Genomic DNA, 18,651 nt, shown 5'->3' with positions numbered 1-18,651 from the left:
ACCACCTTCCTCCGTGCCTGCGCGGGGCGCCTCCATGGCCGCGCGGGGGCGCCTCTGTGGCCGCGCCGCCCTCCTCCATGGTCGGGCCGGGCGACCCTCGGTTGAGCGCCGCAGCTCCGCCCTGCCGCTCTTGCTCCCTCTCTCGGTCTCTCTCTCTCTCCCCTGGCGGATTCAGCGGCGGCGTCCCCTCCGCGGCGCGTCACCTCTGCGGCGGACTCCCCGAGCGGCGCCTCCCCTCCGCGGCGCCCCTCCCTCCCTGGCGGCCTCCCATGGGGGCCTCGCATGTCGGCGGCGGAGTGGGTCTCGCAGCGGAGCGGGGGCCCCGCAGGCCTCTCCTCCTCCTGGCAGCCATGGGCAGCGCGGCCCTCCTCTGCTCTCTTGGATCCCCCCTCCCCGGCATCCTCCCGTGGTGGCCTCGCACGGCGGCGGCGGTTCAAGGGCGGCGGCGTGCCTCCGAGGCAGAGGCCCCGGTCCCGGAGGCCGGTGCGGGTGACACTGCGCGGGCGTTGTATGGGGGCGGGGCAGCAACGGCGTGTGACCGTAGGATGGAAATCAGACGGCGCTCATTTATTGTAGACGTGGCTCAATCAGGGATCAAAAATCGCCCCCCTTTTTAGATCTTTTAAAGGTTGGATCCCAGCCATTGGCGGGGCTGCACAGAAGCAACGTCGCGTGCCGCTGGCCCGGGCAAGACCGCAAGAGGATCGGCAGCACAGAAGCAAGGCCCCGCTTCCTTTTCCAGCCTGCTTTCGCTGCTGCTAAAGGCCTTGTTTAGTTACTGGGTTCCAAAAATTTGGATCCAAAACTTTGGATGTCCAGTCTAGAATTTTAGCCATCATGTTTTTGGTTGATCTAAAATTTTAGACAATTTCATCAAAAAATTGATGCACCTCCTCTCTTTCATTTCAGCCAGTCTGAACGGGCCAATATTTTGGCCCCTCGCGTTTGGAAGTTTTGCTAATTTTAGGCTAGACTAGAAATTATAACCTACTCCCACCGTTTCAATTTGTAAGACATCCCAAGAATTTTGGGGAGTCAAAACAATATCAAGTTTGACAAAGATTATAAAGAGAAATATAAAAAATTATGATATCAAATTAATGTACTATAAAAATATAACTAATAAAAAATCTAATGGTACTTAGTTTATATGATAAATATTATTATCTTAGTTTATATGATAAATATTATTATTCTATTATATAAATTTGATCAAATATAAAAAAAACTTTGACTCTCCAATATTATTGGAATGTCTTATAATTTAGAACGAGGGAGTAACCAAACAAACCAAAATTTCTTTCCGCCTTGCACGGCAGAGGCGTAGAGCAGCAGACAAGGAGCGGGCTCCCCGCCGCACCGGTGATCATTCCCCGGCTCGTTCGCAAAGGTCGATTCAGGGGCTGCTTGACCCACGGCCACAGCTCGTGGCGTGGTCTGCTGTGGCTGCAGCTCCAGCCATACATGACAAACATAAGGCATAGAGCCTGCTTGGTTGCAGTCAACACAGATGTTGAGATTATAGAGGCCCGAGGCTCTACTAGCAGAATAGGCAGGTTGAAAATCACCTGCAACGATTTGTTGATACTAGGCTTGAACCAATATGCAGTTTTTTGTGGTCCATCTGTATTTGTTCACTGCTAGCATACTCGCGACAGCGATACAACTCTTTCAGATATCCCATCTGCGAGCCATAAGTCATAACCGTGTGGAAGAATAACAAACATTGGCACACAAGATGGTCTGCTTCCATAACGCGTTACACCATATCATATATGCATAGACAGCTACAGTGTCTACCAGCAGCACCAGCAACAAGTACACAAGGGTGGTAGCAGCGGTGACGACGAACAACATACACATATGCAGCACAACAACATTGCAGTACCCTGCATTGATTGGTTTTTATTACTGCAAAATTGAACCCCGCGTCGCTACCGGTAGTTGCGGTAGACAGGAGTGTACATGCAGCTCTCTGCATATTTCACCAGGTCTCTGGAAGGAGGCAGACGGGTCGCCAAACCTGCATAGGAAAGTTTTATGAGATTTGGAGGTGAATGGAAAGATTTGTAATGGCATTGTAGCTGTCTGCAGAGGGAAACAGATGGGGGCATACCGAGCTCATAGGCTTTTGCAGCCACGGCAGCAGCAATGTGAGCAGAGATCTTTCTGATGTTGGTGAAAGGTGGGAAGATTGATCCCTTGTCGAAATTCTCCTGAGTGGCCTGATCAGCTAGTGCTTCCGCTGTTTCAGGTGAATAAAACCATGAGATTGCTTCACACCCAACACCCCCCCCCCCCAAATTTATACATTTGGATAAATTGTATGTTCAGTGGCTCCACTAAGAAGGTACTTACAAGCAGCAAGAAGCATGTCCTCGTGGACACGGATGGCTCCAGAGATAACCAGACCAAGGCCAAACCCAGGGAAAATGTAAGCATTGTTTGCCTGTCATGAGTAGCACAACTGAGTTAGTAATGAACTTATGCTTTCAAACAGCAAGGTTTGGACTGCCTCAAAAGAATTATTAAAAACAAGAACTACCTGCCCAGGTACAAAAGTTTGCCCACTGTACTCCACAGGGGCAAATGGACTACCACTGGCAAATACAGCACGGCCCTGCAAATAAAGAGAGATAGGTCCCATTATACTCCACAAAGTTTTTTCAAATGGTACTTTATAAAAGATCTAATTAAATACAAATCATTTTCACTAGTGACATGGGCATTTCAATTGGTACTTGCACAGTGAGGACTGACAAATGGTCACACTTGAGCAAACAAATTTGCAGATCTAACTCGGTCAAGTGCTGAGCGAGCTCACCTGAGTCCAGTTATATGCTTCCTCAGCGGTACATTCAGAATGTGAGGTTGGATTTGACAGTGAAAAGATGACAGGCCTCTGTATTTATATTTTGGAGATGCCATAGGTTAGCCAACCACCTTTGTAATATAACACTTCAACATTACAGCTTGGGTATAAAAAAATACCTCATTGAAGGAAGCCATTGCCTCAACAACTTCTTTTGTGAATGCCCTTCCAACACCTGATGTCCCAATCAAAACCGTAGGTTTGATGGACTGGAGAATGAATAGAGAAATATTAGTAACATTTTGATGAAACAACACCAAAAGGATAGTTTAAGTAAAGGCAGCAGCTGTTAATGAATTCAATCACAATCTTTAACATGCATGAACAAGTAGGTACCTGGACAGCATCAAACAAGGACGTCAAAGGCTCATGCTCATGTGCCCAAGGTTTTTTGAATGACTGAAGGGAGTCTTTACGGGAATTAACAATTAAACCCTATACATAAAATATTGTATTAGCGTGACAACAGGTGAAGAAATATTGCGTTAGCAATTGTGAATATTCCTTTGGATACAAACCTTTGAGTCCACCAGCCAAACCTTCTTGCGGCACTCTTCAATCGGAGCTTTTGTCTATAAATCGATCAAACCAGTAGGTGTTAGCAGTAAGAACTGGTAGTACAGAAACTGGCTTTACCACATTCAGATTGAAACGATGTGGCAAGTTACCTGTCTTGAAATCTCGAGAGCAATGAGTTCGGCTATGCCAGTTCCAGCCTGCAAACACATAAATAATCAGAATCTTATTGATGGTCTAAACTCTAAAGTAAATAATCTCATTCATGGGCACAATCTCAATTCAAAAGGTACATATTTTCAATAGTTCAACTGCAAAGGGACAAAAAAAAAGTCCGCAAAGATGAGCTATGACTAACCTCCCCAGCGCCAAGGAACAAATAGGTGTGCTCTGCTAGGGTCCCACCAACCACCTTAAGTGCTGATAACAAACCTGCAAGGACCACTGATGCTGTGCCCTGCAATCATCCATGTTTCCATATTGGTACAACCATAAAAGGCAACAAACAAGAGGATGGCGATGACACGACTAAGGATGACACCTGGTAACAGTAAAGGAAAATATCATGGGTGGTTCCATTTACCTGGATATCATCATTGAAAACAAGATGGCTCTTGCTATATTTTGCAAGCAAATCAAAAGCATTATGATTGGCAAAGTCCTCAAACTGTCAGAAAAAATTCACAGTTACATTTTGTGACAACAGTAAATTGATCTGACATAGCAACGGTAGTACACCGAAAGTCTGTGACTGACCTGAATGAGGACTTTCTCACCATAGATTTGTTTCACAGCTGTCATGAATTCTTCCATAAGTTCATCATACTCCTGCCATTAAGAAAAATGCACACGTAAGACATCAAGTGTCTGATATTTTGCCAACTATTTACTTCATGCAACCTTATCACAAATGCATACCTTGCCAGTTGCACGTTTCTGCCGGAGTCCAATATAGAACTCATCTTTAAGCAGTTCCTCGTTGTTCGTGCCAACATCAATTGTGATAGGCAAACACTGAAAGTAATGCATCATAAATCTGAGACAACTTTTGTTTACTGGTACCAAACATGCAGGACCATTACAAGATAATAAACAAAAAGGTGGGGGCAGTGAAGATGGGAACACTTACAGCTGATGGGCGAACTCCTCCAAGTGCAGTGTAGAGAGCAAGTTTGCCTACAGGAATTCCCATTCCCTATAGAAGAATTCAGCATAACATAAGCAAAGGACCAGAATTATAAGTAAGTAATAAGACAATCATACCTGAGAACCCAAATCTCCAAGTCCCAAGATTCGCTCACCATCAGTAACAACAATAACTTGAATGTTCCTCTGGGGCCAGTTCCTTAGAACCTCCAGGACCTTCCCCCTGTAATGCACCTACAGTCAGTCCGAATCCAATAGATAGATGGAAGACAATTGCATAACTATTGTAAAATTCAAGGAAATATAGGCACACGTACTTGTCCCTCAGGGTGACATACAGACCCTGTGGTTGTCTAAAGATGCAACCATACTTCTGGCAGGCCTCACCAACAGTTGGTGTGTAAACCACAGGGAGCAGCTCCTCCACATGATCAATTAAAAGCTTGTAGAAAAGCCTTTCATTTCTCTCCTGAAAACAGAAGGTGTTAAGAACAATGCAGCAAGTACATTTTCATAAGAGTAATGAAATAATAACTGGGATTACCTGAAGGTCCATCATGGCCATATAGCGCTGCAAAGGGAGCTGGTACTGCCGCAGGTTGTGCATGATCTTCTTAATCTACATACACATTAAAGTGATCTTCAGGTATTAAACAAAAGGCCAGCACAATTACTAGTATGGGTTTTAGCAAGTATCGCCCATACTTGGAGTTCCTGAGACACAACCGCCGGAGGCAGAAGGCCACGCAAGTAGTGTGCATCCCGCTCCTTCTCAGTGAAGGAAAGACCCTTGTTGTGATGTGGATCCCTCAAAAGGGTGTAACCGCTGTTATATAAATAAGACAACGTCAGCACATTTTTCGACCAAGTGAACGTTGTAGAGTAACAGATCCTTTTTATTCTTTGGGTGACTGGTGACATGGTCATATTGCTGCTTGACAAGCTATCATTGTGTGCAGTGATGGTTATCATTTGCAGACAATTACGTGACAATTTGAATTTCCTACTATTATACCATCATATTTCACTGTCCAAAGGTAGTGGAGGAAACAAGACAAAGTATCACCGTGGGCCATATAAGAATATTCTTGCAAGAAAGGGGAAAAAACCAAAACGAACCAGGTAATTCTTGGCTTTGCTCGACAACTCTGGACCTACTTAATATGAGTACATACGTGACTCAAATCTGATTACTAAACTGTAACTTGCAGAAAATCACAAGTAAACAGCTCGATAACTCCAGGAATAGACCCATAACTATGCCAATGAAAATTTAACAAATCGAAATGATCAGACTACAACACAGTTAAAGCTGAAGCACGGTGTGATAAATTATGGAAAGTAAGAGCAGAGTGAAGGGACAATTTCTTGGCTGAAGGCTTCACGACACAGGAAGCTACCAAGTACCAAGTCAAGCCCGATAGCACTATCAAGCAAAATAGATTTGGCGCGACACAAGCGCACAATAAACGCAAGGTAAAGGTGGGCGCGAACCCAACGCATCCACACTCTAGACACGTCAGCATCACGCGGAGTAAACCGCGTACCAACCCGGATCAACACGAGCCCGAACCAAAACAGCAAAAGCAACCAAATCCGGATCGGCGCATCGGGACGTCCGCCCCACGCCCCAGACCCAGATCCGATCCCCGAGTTCCCAAATCCAACACCCCAGCGCTCACCTCGCGACGGAGTAGGCCCAGGGCGTGACGGGCAGCTCCTCGGTGGCCCTGTCCTCGCCGTAGGGGTCCTCGACCCCGCCGCCGGCCGCCGCCACCTCCTTCTCCTGCTGCTGCTCCTCCTGCAGCTCCTTCTCGGTCTCCGCGGCGGAGCCCATCGCGACGGCCTCCACCCGCCCCGGCGCCGCGGCGCGCACCCGCACCGCCGCGGCCCGCCTCCGCAGGGACTCCCTGTAGGTCCTGCATCCGTCGCAGCTGCGGCTCCCGCCCTCGCTCCCTCCTGCCCGCTTCCACTGCGGAGACACAAAAAAAAAACACGCGCAAACAGAGGTCACCGAGTAGAGCGAGCTGAAGCAACCAGCATGGCAGCGAGTCGGCTGGACGGGGACCGAGCCGCAATCTCGCGGCCCGGAACGCGCGCCGCAAATTGCTAGCGGGGAAGGCGTGGGCGGCGGCTAGTCGAGCGTACCAGGGAAGCCGGTGAGGTGACGGCGGCGGCGGCCTGCGCGGACAGCATGGTGGCGGCGGGTAGCGCGGGAGCGGGTGCCGTGGCAGCTGGCGTCCTCCTCCCTCTTCGGAGCCGAGCCCGAGAGGTGCGTGGAGAGGGAGGGGAATGCGGGTGGCGATGGGAGGGAGAGAGAGGAGGCGGGGTATAAAAGGAGGGAGGTCGGCGGCGTGTGCGGCGCACGTGGACGTGGCGGCGGGGGATGGGAGGCGCGGCGGTCACGGCATTTGGGTTTGGACGCGGCGCTTCCTGTTTAGTTCCCCATCCCGTGGTGAACTCTGTGCTGTGTGACTCTGGTCTACTATTGGTGTTGTTTCGATGAACCTCGGCTCTGGCCGGGTCGGTCCAGTTCCAGTTCATTGCGCGGTGGGTTAGTCGGCTGCCAAGGGAATGGTTCAATGGATTAGCACTTCGTTTAGTCAGCTGGAACGTTAACCCAACTTCGGTCATGTTTGGTTAGAGGTGAAAAAAAATTTATAAAAACTTTTCGCAGTTTTGACCACTAATTAGATATACTAAATGAAGTCTAATTATCGAATCACCTCTAAAACTAGAGCCAATTCCCTCAATGCCATTAAAATTTTAGCCAATCCCTTGAGTGCCATTTACCCCACATGTCATAGACACAAAAAAAATCCCTTCAATGCCATTTAGTGGCATTCAAGGGATTGGCAAAAATTTCAATGGCATTCAGGGAATTAACTCCTAAAACTATGATACTGTAGCAGTTGCTCTAGCTAATGAAATCTTTGACCGTACAACTAGGAGATAATTAGGCGCGGTTACTGTGGCATCACTGTAGACAATCATAATAAAACTTGGCTCATTAGATTCGTCTTGAAAAATTACATCTATCCATGAAAAAATTTTACAAATAAATTTCGTTTAGAGCTCCATACATACATTCATCTTTTTGTGAAAAAATTTTCATGATGTAAACCAAACATGGCCTTCCACACGACCTCAAAAAAATCCGCACTATACTGCTGATGAGGCGTACGGTTTCCGGCTGCTCTTCCAGCAAAAACACAAACACACATGTTGATCCCGGTCATGACCAGGGTTAACCGAACCGACCGGTCTGGTCAAACCGCCGCCCTCCGGTAGCGGTTTACCGGACCGGTTTGACCGGTAACCGGTGGAAACCGGTTGAATTCAAATCCAAATTCAAATAAATTCAAAAAATCCCGTGCAACCGGTTCCGACCGGTTTACCGGCCGGTTTGACCGGTTTACCGGCCGGTTTTACCGGTTTACCGGTCGGTTTGACCGGTTTGAATTCAAATTCAAATTCAATAGCTCCCGTGCAACCGGTTTACCGGCCGGTTTTACCGGTTTACCGACCGGTTTGACCGGTTTACCGGCCGGTTTGACCGGTGGGCTTTAATGGGCCGGCCCATTTTTTTCTTTTTTCTTTTTTGATTTAACTTTAAATCCCCGCAAACTATACTAAATGAACGAATTTTTGAGAAAATTTGATACTATTAGATTCATTGCACCTTGAAGTATTTTTAGGAATTTTTTGGGAATTTTTCATTTTTTAAATTTAAATTTAAATTTTGAATTTTGGCCGGTTAGGTACCGGACCAAACCGAAACCGGGCCGGACCGGTTTGACCGGTAACCGGTCAAACCGGACCGGTTCCCACCGGTTTGGTGAACCTTGGTCATGACCAACTAAGAGAAACTCCATTAGATTGATCTTCCCCTTTTTTTCTTTCTCTTTTTTCTCAATATAAGGGATTGATGTTGAAAAATCTACTACAGCAGATTGATTTTTCATCTCCCTTTCTCCTTTATTTTTTCTCAATCCCCAATATTTTTTCTCCAATGCCCAATAGAAAAGGGAGACATCACATCTCCCTTTCCATATAGAAAGGGGGAAATCAATCTGCTAGAGCACTTCTTCTATATATGTTGAAATTGAGAAAGGAGATTTTACTATATAGTGAGAAAGGAGAAAGGGGAAGATCAATCTGTTGAAGTTGCTCTAATGTGCTTTTTTTACCCATGAAGGGGCTTGTTTGCATATGTTCCCTTTAATATATGCATGAGTCAATTACATTTTAAGGTCTTATTTAGTTGTAAAATTCAAAATTCCAATCCTATCATATCGAACGATAATCTTACATGCATGAAGTATTAAATATAGACGAAATAAATAACTAATTGCATAGTTTGCTTGTAAATTACGAGACAAATCTAATGAGTCTAATTATTCCATAACTAGGCACTAAATTGCTACAGTAACCATGCACTAGTGTCGGATTGATTAGGTTCATTAAATTCATCTCGTAGTTTACAAACAAATTCTGTAATTAATTTTATAATTAGTCTATATTTAATACTTCAAATGTAAAAATATTTTATTTCAAAAACTTTATACCCCGCAACTAAACGAGATCTAACTTTATGTTGAAAACATTTTTTCTTAGGACCTACAATTGCTATTTTTATAATAAATTATTTAGTTGGTTAGGTAACATCCATGACATGCATCCTCAAGTCTCGAACTTGGTGATGGGCATTCATATTTATGATTAGTTTTTCTTTAATCTAAAAAGACAGGTCTATCAACGGTGGTCCATATATACATGATGACTTTATCTATCTCCAGATTTATGATTCAGATCTTCCTAATAAGATCCCAATTTAATTTTATTTTGTAACAATGCGTGTCCCTACACATGTGATTTGGGTGTCCCATAAGAGCAAGACTAATGGCCTTCGCGACTGCTGGCTGCCACATCACCATGCGTGGTGGCGGACCCCACTAGCATTTATTGTGCAGCAGCGAGAGCAGAAATGGTTGCGCCCGGCTCCCGGCGGGCGCTTCGCCAATCGCCCGCACCATTCTCTCTCATGTTTTCTCTATCCCACGATTTCGTTGACTCTTCATCCATACTTGCTCTAAGTTGTGAGATCCTCATGTAAAATGGAAGGTTGTTGGACAAAGTTGTGAAGTACTTTGGGCATAAAAAGTGTTTAGTGACTTAATCTGTTTTAGTTCGAAAGAAAACAGGGGCGGAGACAAGGAGGGGCGGGCAGGGGCCTGGCCCCCTAATGATCCCGTAGCATCTTTATAATATCATTATCAAAAGTGGAATTTACTCCAGCAGCAGTCTGCAGCAAGACTGTTGGCCTCCCCAATCACCACTTAGCCCCCCATGATCAAATCCTAGCTCCGCCCCTGAAAGAAAGAAAAGATCACAAAAGATGATACCGTTTGGACTTGCATGACAGGGAGAAAAATGGTTATTATTGTTTCCGTACCTAAAAAAAGGACGGCGGAACTTATCACCAAACAGGCTGGAAACTGGGTTCCTCATTTCTACGCATCCCCAAGTCCCAACCCGGCCACAAACAACATCTCGAGCACGTCAAATTCGCCTCTGCGCTCGTTGCTCTCGTCGCCAAATGGTCAATTAGTGGTTGCGTGCCGGCAGCAGGCCTCTCGCCATTCATTTGCTCATGGTCGTGGTTAGCCTCTGTAAAGTCACCCCTTTTCCCGATTGTTAAGTCCATTGTTTTCCACATAAAAAAAGAAGAGAAAAATTAGATTCCGGAGTCGTGGCTGGTGAGCTTACTACTACTAGATCGCATGCGTTTGTGGACTAGCAGCGCACGGCGGCGCACGTCAACCCACGATCATCTGTGTAAGGATCTTCCTGTTTTGTTTCGGGGAATGTATATTCCCGTTTGCCCATCGGGCTCTGCCGCTCTGGCCAGAAACGGAGGCACCCAGGGATCATTCAAGCTACGCGTGCGTCCAAAGGCCCTGTTCGCTTGTCTTGTCCCGGCTTGATTCGGCTTGTTTCGGCTTGTTTTCTCTCACAGAATACTATTAAATCAGCCGAAATCAGCCGGCTTTCAGATCAGCCGAACACCCCCAAAACCAAAACCATTCACCGGATAGCAGTACTCCCTCCTGTCCAAATTACATGTCGTTTAATTTTTCTTTAATGTTAAATTTGACCACTCGTTTTATTTAAAAGTTTGTGCAAAATATCACTTCTATTGTTGTGTCTTACTTTATCAATACAAATTCTTCAAGAATAACTCAAATTTGCTTTATCAATATAATTTTTAACCTCAAGTTTGATCTTGTCTTATTCAAAAAAATTATAGTAGTAATGCTTTTTTTACCCACATGTTGGCGGGTAAAAAAAAGCATTACTACTTTTGAATAAGCATTACTCCCGTTGAGGTTAAAAGGCATTACTACTACATGCCATCCGCCAACAGGTGGGTAATTTTTTACCCATCTGTTGGCGGATGGCATGTAGTAGTAATAGAACAGTAAGACCCGTGCTTATTCATTGCTTATATAAATGAGCAGTGCTCCTGTTGTATTTTGTTTTAAAAAAATAAGCATGCTGACATGCACGGACTAGAGTAATAGAATATAGGGAAATTTGTCCACACCACACCATCAAAATGCAGTTTTGTGCGGAACACACCATCAAAGCCGATTTTATCTCCACCACATCACCAAAGTGCAATTTGGTCTACAACACACTGCATGGAATAAACTAATTATTTGCAGCTGAGAGGTTAGGTAAAAGGGCCATTTTGCCCTTTATTGGAGCCCACTTGACATCCTCTTCCTCACTTCTATCGCTGCTGCACCTCTACGGCCTCGACACCGCCGGCTCGTGCCTCGCCGCGGCCCCTCGCCGCCCGCCTCCGCCTAGGCCCTGTGCCACCACCTCCTCGCGTCCCGCCGCGGCCATCAACGCCGTCCGCGCCGCCACTAGCCCGCGCCTCGCCATGGCCCCTCGCCGCCGGTCTGCACCGCCTCTGCCCAACGCCGCCGCCGACCCGCACCCCGGCGCGGCCCCTTGCCGCCTCCACCGTGGCCTCGCTGCGCCGCCGAGCCGCGCCCCGCCGTGGCCCCTCGCCGCCGGTCCGCGTCGCGCCCTCCGGGGAGCCCCTGGAGCGGCCTGAGCTGTAGGCCGCTGCGGCGGCAACGCTGCGCGCGTGCCACCCCAACGCCGCGCTCACCATGCGGGAGGTGCAGGAGGACGTGCACCACGTCGTGGAGAGCGTCCTGTTCTGGTCGTGCATGCCTGTCACCGTCGACAGCCGCGACGGCATCCGCCTCGTCTTTGAGGACCGATGTCCTTGATCTATGCCGGTAGCAGGACCTGGAGGCGCCATTGAAGCACAGCCGCCGCCCCACCCGCGCGTCCGCGAGTTGGCAACTACGCTGCCGTCGCGCGGAGCCCGCACCACCGCGACCCCGACTTGCTCACGACCGTCGTCATCCTCGCCATCCTCGTCGTCGTCTTCTTCCTCCTCCGTCTCCTCCTCTACCAGTTCGTGGCGCACGGCCGGGGCGGCTTGTCCGAGGGCGTCCACCGCTCCTTCGGCTCCTTGGGCAGGAGCGCCCGCCATGGGCTGGATGCGTTCGCGCTCGCCGCGCTGCTGGTCACCGCGTACCGCCGCAAGCCGGAGCAGGCCGACTGCGGCGGGCCTGCCTCGGCCTCCACCAGTGGCACGGTCGGGGGAGCGGATGCGCGCGCGACGGGGACAGCGCGGTCGTCGGTGACCGCCGCACGGGCACACTGGGGCGACGCGGTCGCCGGCTCCGCACGGCGCGGGGGCGGCGGATGCGCGAGCGGGGAAAGTGGCAGCGCCGCCCTCGTCTACAACTCTATGGCGCTCGGCTCGTCTTCAGCACCGCCGCGGGAGTCAACGGGTCCGACAGCGGTTGCACACGCAGGGCCGGCGCCGGGCACAGGGGTGCAGCCGGTGAGCGGCCAAGGGGTGGCACCGTCCGGCCTTGCAGGGAGGAGAGGGGAAGATGACGAGTAGGTCTGACTGGGGGCAATATGGTCATTTTGCCCTTTATCTGAGCTAAAAATGTTTACTTTATTCGGTGCGGTGTGCTGCACACCAAGCCACTCTTTCGCGGTGTGCGAGGAACAAAATTGATATTGGTAGTGTGTTATGTATAAATTCACTCTTTGGTAGTGTCCTACACACAAATTTCCCTAAAATGTACTTGGCCTTGTTCAAACTTGTATTCTCCTCTTGTTAACGTAGCAGCAAAATATGCCCGGTCTTATCAAAGTGGTATGTGGTCAGAGTATATTTGATATAATGCGGGCCCGGACGGGATGTGCGGCCGATTGCGGCAGAATATACGAGCTCTTTACTGGTTTTCTTTCCTTTTTGTTTATCGTTGATGCCAATATTTATTTTGGCCGAGGGGAAATGACCAACCGGAACCGCGATGGGATCCGGCGATGGAAACAAACAAGCAGCAGACGGCTGCCGGGACGTGGTGCGGTGATTTTTAATCGTTCCGCGCCGTCAGATTCGGTCCGGCCTGGTGGGCCCAGCATTTTAGAGGGTGGTGGTTTTTGACGAGGGGAATCTCCTCCCTCCTGCGATTTCTAGGTGCCCTCTGCTTTCCTCGCGGCCGGAGAGAATTCCTTTTAAAAGAAAAATCATCACGAACAACGCACCGACCGACCTACGCTGCGCACGGCAGGCAGGGTGCAGGAACAAGACAGGCTAGAGCCTAGTGGTCCGTAGCTTATCTACAACAAATTTTGATCAATAATTAAAGATATTAAATAAAGACAGTTTATAAAATTAACTTCACAATTTTACATTATTTCGCGAGACGAATCTAATGAAGTCTTTGACCGCACGATTAGAAAATAGTTACTATAGTAGCCAATCATGAATTTTTTTTGGCGCATTAAATTTGTCGCGCAAAATTGTACTCATCTATGAAAAAATTTTACAAATAGATTTCGCTTAAGTCGCTATGCATGAAAGATCCTGTAAGTTACTATTCATAGCATAGATGAACCGAACAGGACCTGACGTGAGCGCCACTCTGCCCGTCTCTGCTCGCGTGGGCCCGGCCGCTCCCTCCCTCGCGCGCCGCGGCGAGTAGCCACCTCCGCTCCTCCACCGCGGCGCGCGGCTTTCGAGGCGCTGAGCCCCTGTCTGCTGACGCTGACCTGAGTCTCCTAGTCCTCCTACCGCGCCCGGACAAACCTGCGCGCATGAGGACAGGGGCCCCTTCCTCCGTGGCGTGCCAGTTTGCCCGTGTTCAGTTCCAGCACAATTTTTTTTCATTGGAATCTTCCTAATTTAAATTACTAAATAAAGTCTATTTATAAATTTTTCCACAAATGAGTTATAAATCACGAGACGAATCTAATGATACTAATTAATTTATAATTAATCAATAATTAGCGGATAGTTATTGTATCATCACTGTTGCAAATCATGGATTAAGTAGCCTCATTAGATTCGTCTCGCGATTTACAGCACATACATAAAAAAGTTTTATAAATAAACTTCATTTAATACTCCATACATATGTCGAAATATTCGATGTGATGTTTTTTTTGTGTTATGGAATTTATGAAACGGGAACTAACAGGGCCTTACTCGGAACACCAACGCGGGCGGCGGCACCGAACCCCAGGGACCGAGCCCGGGTTACGGCCTTCCCTGGGTACGCCGCGACGTTGAGCCCGGGAGCTTCTTGGCAGCTGCGTCCCGACGACCCGTGGCCTGCGCCGCCAGCTTGCTTGCTCCCTCCCTTCGTCATGAAACCGATCAACGCCATACCGGCGGGCGGCCGGGCGTAATTACGTGGGCCGTGCCACAGTTTGTTCGATCACTGTGGCTGAATGCGAATCCAGCATGCAGCAGATGGCTTTGTTCCCGACGGGACGACCGATCGGCGGATCTCGAGCTCACGGACGGACTCATCGTGCCAAACCGGATGCGACCAGCAGGGGTACGACTAGCACACACGATGACGACGGCATGCAAAATCCGCAGCGTTGGTGGGCAGGAAGCGTCTCACTGGCTGCTGCAGACATGGGTATACTACTCCCTCTGTTTTAAAATTTAGGTTGTTTACATTTTTCTAAGTTTATAATTTTTCCGATACATATTATTCCTCTGTCACCTAGTAGCTTGCTAGTGTCCAAGGCTCCGTAACTGCTCGTCAAATTTTCTTTCTAAAAAACTCCGTAACCAACAATTTCAGCAACCTATGATTCGTCCGTGTCATTTCCAAGATAGCCACTCATATAATATAGAACTATCAAAAGAGAAGATTTCAATTTTGTGAATAAATTTATCAGAAAATGAAGGAATACAACTACATCAAACGAGTTAACTACATTATTTCAAAATAAAATAAAATTATTCCTAATGAGCCAAACGCTCCAAGCAACACATCCAAACAAACAGAAACATTCGAAAGGACTTTGATTTATTTCCATCACTCTTTAAAAGCTCTTCTTAAAAGCTATGGACACTTGTGGGGAAGAACACCGCCCAAAAGCATCTCTACACGGGCACCAAGTAAATTGAGTAAGTGCACGTCTAAAAATTGTATGTTCTGTGGATTTCCACAGCTCCACACATTTTACGGTTAACATCTCCAAGCCAGTTTCGTTTCACCAATTTTCTGCATACTGCATTCTATCATTGCAAACTTGCCACAAGAGGTTTTTTTTTTTAATCTTTAGAGATAGTTTTGCCTTCCAAATCCACTTCATCCATCTATCATCATAGCCTAGGAAGATGATGTCTTTGTACAAGGAAGCTGTCGAAAAGATTCCAAAATTTTCAAAAACTCATGATACTGAGTCTGATACCATCGTGGTTAATCAGGAGCACTAGTACCTCGCTAAACCTAAGCTGTTGATTAATTGGCGTATTTTCAAGGTTGAAAGAGAGTGTTATCGTCTTTTGAGAGACATCCCGTAAAAGAGAGTGTAATCTAGTTGCACATGAGTTGGCTCCAAGTTGGCTCCAAGGAATACTCATACAACAGTCCGGCGGGGTCGAGCGCAAGACCTCCTCAAGAACGATTGTAATCCTTTGAAGTAATCAATAAATCTCTCTTTTTATCCGGAAAAAAGCTGTCACCATCCTGAACTCGAAGTAATCAATAAATCTCTCTTTTTATCCGGAAAAAAGCTGTCACCATCCTGAACTCGTGATCAATTGGATGCCGACGCGCTAGAATTTCCACTCCGAAACCGTCCCGGCGGTCGCCACCCTGCGGCCCCGTCTTGACGGGAGCCACACGAACTCGTTGGCCGCGGTGGCCGGCGCTCTGCCTCTACGGGCGCTGACGCGGCCCCCGTGGGCGTGGCTCGTAGCCGCACCGTGCGGCGCCTGTGCCCCCCAATTATGCGCCCCATGCCGCTGCCCGCCGGCTGCCGCTGGATCACGACCCGCACCTGCTGTCCCGGTGGGCGCGCCGCGGCCGGCAAAGGCCGGTGACCCACGAGGGCAGGCGTGATGAACAAAAAAGCAGCGGCCAGCCGCTGCTCCGCGCTGTAACCGACCAGGCGCCAGCGGCAGCCACACAGGCTCGCTCGGCCGATCGCGGCGACGCACACGCACCCGTTTCGTTTCGCATCTCGCGGATGGCGATGGCGCGGTGCGGTGGTTGCTCTTGTTCCCGAGCGCGGCCTGAATGTTTGCACGGGCCACTTCCACTTGTGATGCGGACGGAGTGCTGCACTCGATCCCGTGGTTGGTTGATCAATTCGGACAGCGATGGATCCGGTCGAGCTCCCGGCCAGGCAAAAAACTACTCCCAAGTTGCTCGGTCGGAATTGGCGCCGCGCGTGCGTCCGGTCCCGCCGAGGCCGGATCTCATAGCGGCCTCTGATTGGGGAGGCTTTTCCTGTCACGCAGGCTTTGCATCGGGGAGTGCGTGGCGACCGGCGGCGAGCGACGAGAAGCCGACGAACCCAGCGAGGGGCGGCGGACGGACGGGCACAAGTTGAAGGCGATTGCCCGCTTGCACAAACAGGTAAGAGAGCTTAGGACGCCAACGCAAGCCCACTGTTTCGCTGGAGCGTAGGAGTCGACGAGGCAAGAGCAGGCACTCGCCTATGTGCGCGTTATCGTTACCAATGCATGGTGGATATCCTTTTCGGCAAGCTAGGCGTCGATGAAATTCCTGACAAAACTTGCATTAGAAAAAAAAAGGCCAGGAAATGCTGCGGGTGCATCATTGGGTTTGCGTTTAAAACGGAACAAATTGTCTCGTCGCAACCAAGGAACAATAATATACTCCTCCAGCTGAGATTTCTGAAGGGAAAAAAGAATTCTTGCAAGCTTCACCTGAGCCTAGCTGTTAGTGAGATTTCTGTTTAGGGGGTCTTTGTTAACATGTTTGCGCTTTGCAGGAGGCAATGCCTCTCGTGGAAGACGCGCGGGTTGATTGCTCATTGCTTGCTTATGTTTGAGGCTGACAGGGCGTGTCCTTCGACTGTCAGCGCCATGTGTTCCGAGGAGCGAATCGTGCTCACCAGTGCACGGCTCTCTACGCGTCTAGTTAGGCAGCAAAGGCAACCCCATGCTCCTGAACCCCGACAAACAAGCAGCTTCTGATGTCCATGGTGCTCGTGCACGGCGAGCTTTCCTGCAGTTGCGACAAGAGCAGCATGAATTCAGGTATGCTGCCTCTCTCTGAACCAGACGCATGCAGATGCAGATGCAGGCCGGGCATTGCGCACACGCCGCGTTGCAACCAGAGTACCTACCAACATGTTCAGACACCTGAATGAACTGAACCGTCCCCTTTGCAACACTGAGCGTGAGAAGAAGAGGACACTGAAATTGCCATGGTCACCACCACTCCGCTGCTCTCTGCTATGATTGATCACGAGCCAAATCCATCGGATTGTTAGGTCTGGCGGATGGGAAGACAGGAAAACTTTTTTTTTGCGACCGTGCCTAAGCACGTTTTTCATTAAGAGGAGAAAAGAGTACAATACAAACTTCGAGTTGGTTCCAAAGAGACGGAGCCAACCGGACGACCCAACATGCACACTAAGTGATTACATTGTTAGCTGACTCGCGACCCGGCAACCTACCTAAAGCTCGAGCGACCGGTTAAGATAGGAAAACTTTCACGGGGAAAGTTCTGTTCCACTTCCACCCACCTCTCTTATGGGCGCCATGACGGAGCTAGCAGTCAGTCACTTTCACAGCACCTGACAGGTGAGCGGTTGCGGCGCCGGACCCGATGAATAGAGACCACGGCCGCGTAGGCTGCCGCGTTTCGAAAGGAGACGCCGCCGAGCACCATTGGGTTTGTGTTTAAAACGGAACAAATTGTCTCATCGCAACCAAGGGTCAATGTGGATTCGCATCTCTTACAACCCACACAATCTTCGGTTATATTCTAGTTGAGCTCACAGCTCAGTAGTGCAGCTGCACCTTCTTCCCCAAAGGGAATGTCTTTCTCGCTTTTGAGAAGGGAAAAAGGATTCTAGAATCTTTCAAAAAAAAAAAGATTCTAGCCCGCTTCAGAGCTGTGAGCTTAGTTGTTAGCCGGATTTTTGTTTACAGGGTCTTTGTTAATGTAATTGCTACAGTCAGGCCTCTCGTGGAACACGCGGGATTGCTTGTCTTTCTTGAGGAGGCTGTCTGACTGCTGACTGCTGACTGCCGAGGCAGTGATGCTGACAGAGTGAGACAGTGACCAGGATGCATGAATTCAACCGTATCGGAGGGCGTTGGTGCTTCAACAGTCAGTCCGTCATGTGCAACAGTGCAAGGCGCTCTACGCGTCTAGTTATAAGCAGCAAAGGCGACCCCGAGCACCTGAACCCCGGTGTAATGATCCCGGGTAGCAAGGAGACGCAACAAGAACTGAGAATGGGGAATCGAGAAGAAAAGGGGCGAGGAAGAAGCAAGAGCGGAGGAAGAACGAGAACAGGGATTCAGTTATCAGTTCGTTATGTTCATGATTCAGAAAGGCTCCCGCTCGGCTGGATTTATATCGCATCCACCGTCAGTTACACAGGCCGTCATGGCCCAACACAAGCCCGTACAGCGGCCCATACACAGCTATTGCCCATACATCTCCTAGCCACTACGGCCCGTGACACCCGGACAAGCAGCAGCTGATCGACGTCCATGG

General features: G+C 48.8%; 1 protein-coding gene across 1 annotated transcript; it reads right to left on the bottom strand.

Moving 5' to 3' along the window:
* Nucleotides 1–1,609: 1,609 nt before the first annotated feature.
* Nucleotides 1,610–6,850, bottom strand: LOC120705740 (NADP-dependent malic enzyme, chloroplastic-like). The gene is made up of 20 exons (XM_039990238.1): nt 6,683–6,850; nt 6,217–6,506; nt 5,240–5,360; nt 5,079–5,153; nt 4,852–5,003; nt 4,652–4,757; nt 4,518–4,583; nt 4,307–4,402; nt 4,145–4,216; nt 3,972–4,055; nt 3,747–3,845; nt 3,541–3,588; nt 3,391–3,444; nt 3,209–3,307; nt 2,992–3,081; nt 2,825–2,902; nt 2,546–2,620; nt 2,359–2,449; nt 2,117–2,245; nt 1,610–2,023 (listed from the first exon to the last, which is right to left on the bottom strand). Exons 1-20 carry the CDS (start codon nt 6,728–6,730, stop codon nt 1,935–1,937), a joined length of 1,962 nt encoding a protein of 653 aa, XP_039846172.1. The 5' UTR covers nt 6,731–6,850; the 3' UTR covers nt 1,610–1,934.
* Nucleotides 6,851–18,651: the final 11,801 nt, after the last annotated feature.

The sequence above is a fragment of the Panicum virgatum genome, chromosome 5K, assembly GCF_016808335.1.
Source record: "Panicum virgatum strain AP13 chromosome 5K, P.virgatum_v5, whole genome shotgun sequence".
NCBI lineage: Eukaryota > Viridiplantae > Streptophyta > Magnoliopsida > Poales > Poaceae > Panicum > Panicum virgatum.
Note: the sequence above shows the minus strand (reverse complement) of the source record. Positions and strands in the feature narration are given on the sequence as shown.

Coding starts and splice junctions, on each gene's coding strand:
- LOC120705740 (XM_039990238.1), bottom strand. CDS start 6,730: ATGCTGTCCGCGCAGGCCGCCGCCGCCGTCACCTCACCGGCTTCCCTG. Junction 5,004..5,078: donor TGGCCATGATGGACCTTCAG/GTAATCCCAGTT, acceptor TTCTGTTTTCAG/GAGAGAAATGAAAGGCTTTT. Junction 4,758..4,851: donor TATGTCACCCTGAGGGACAA/GTACGTGTGCCT, acceptor GGTGCATTACAG/GGGGAAGGTCCTGGAGGTTC.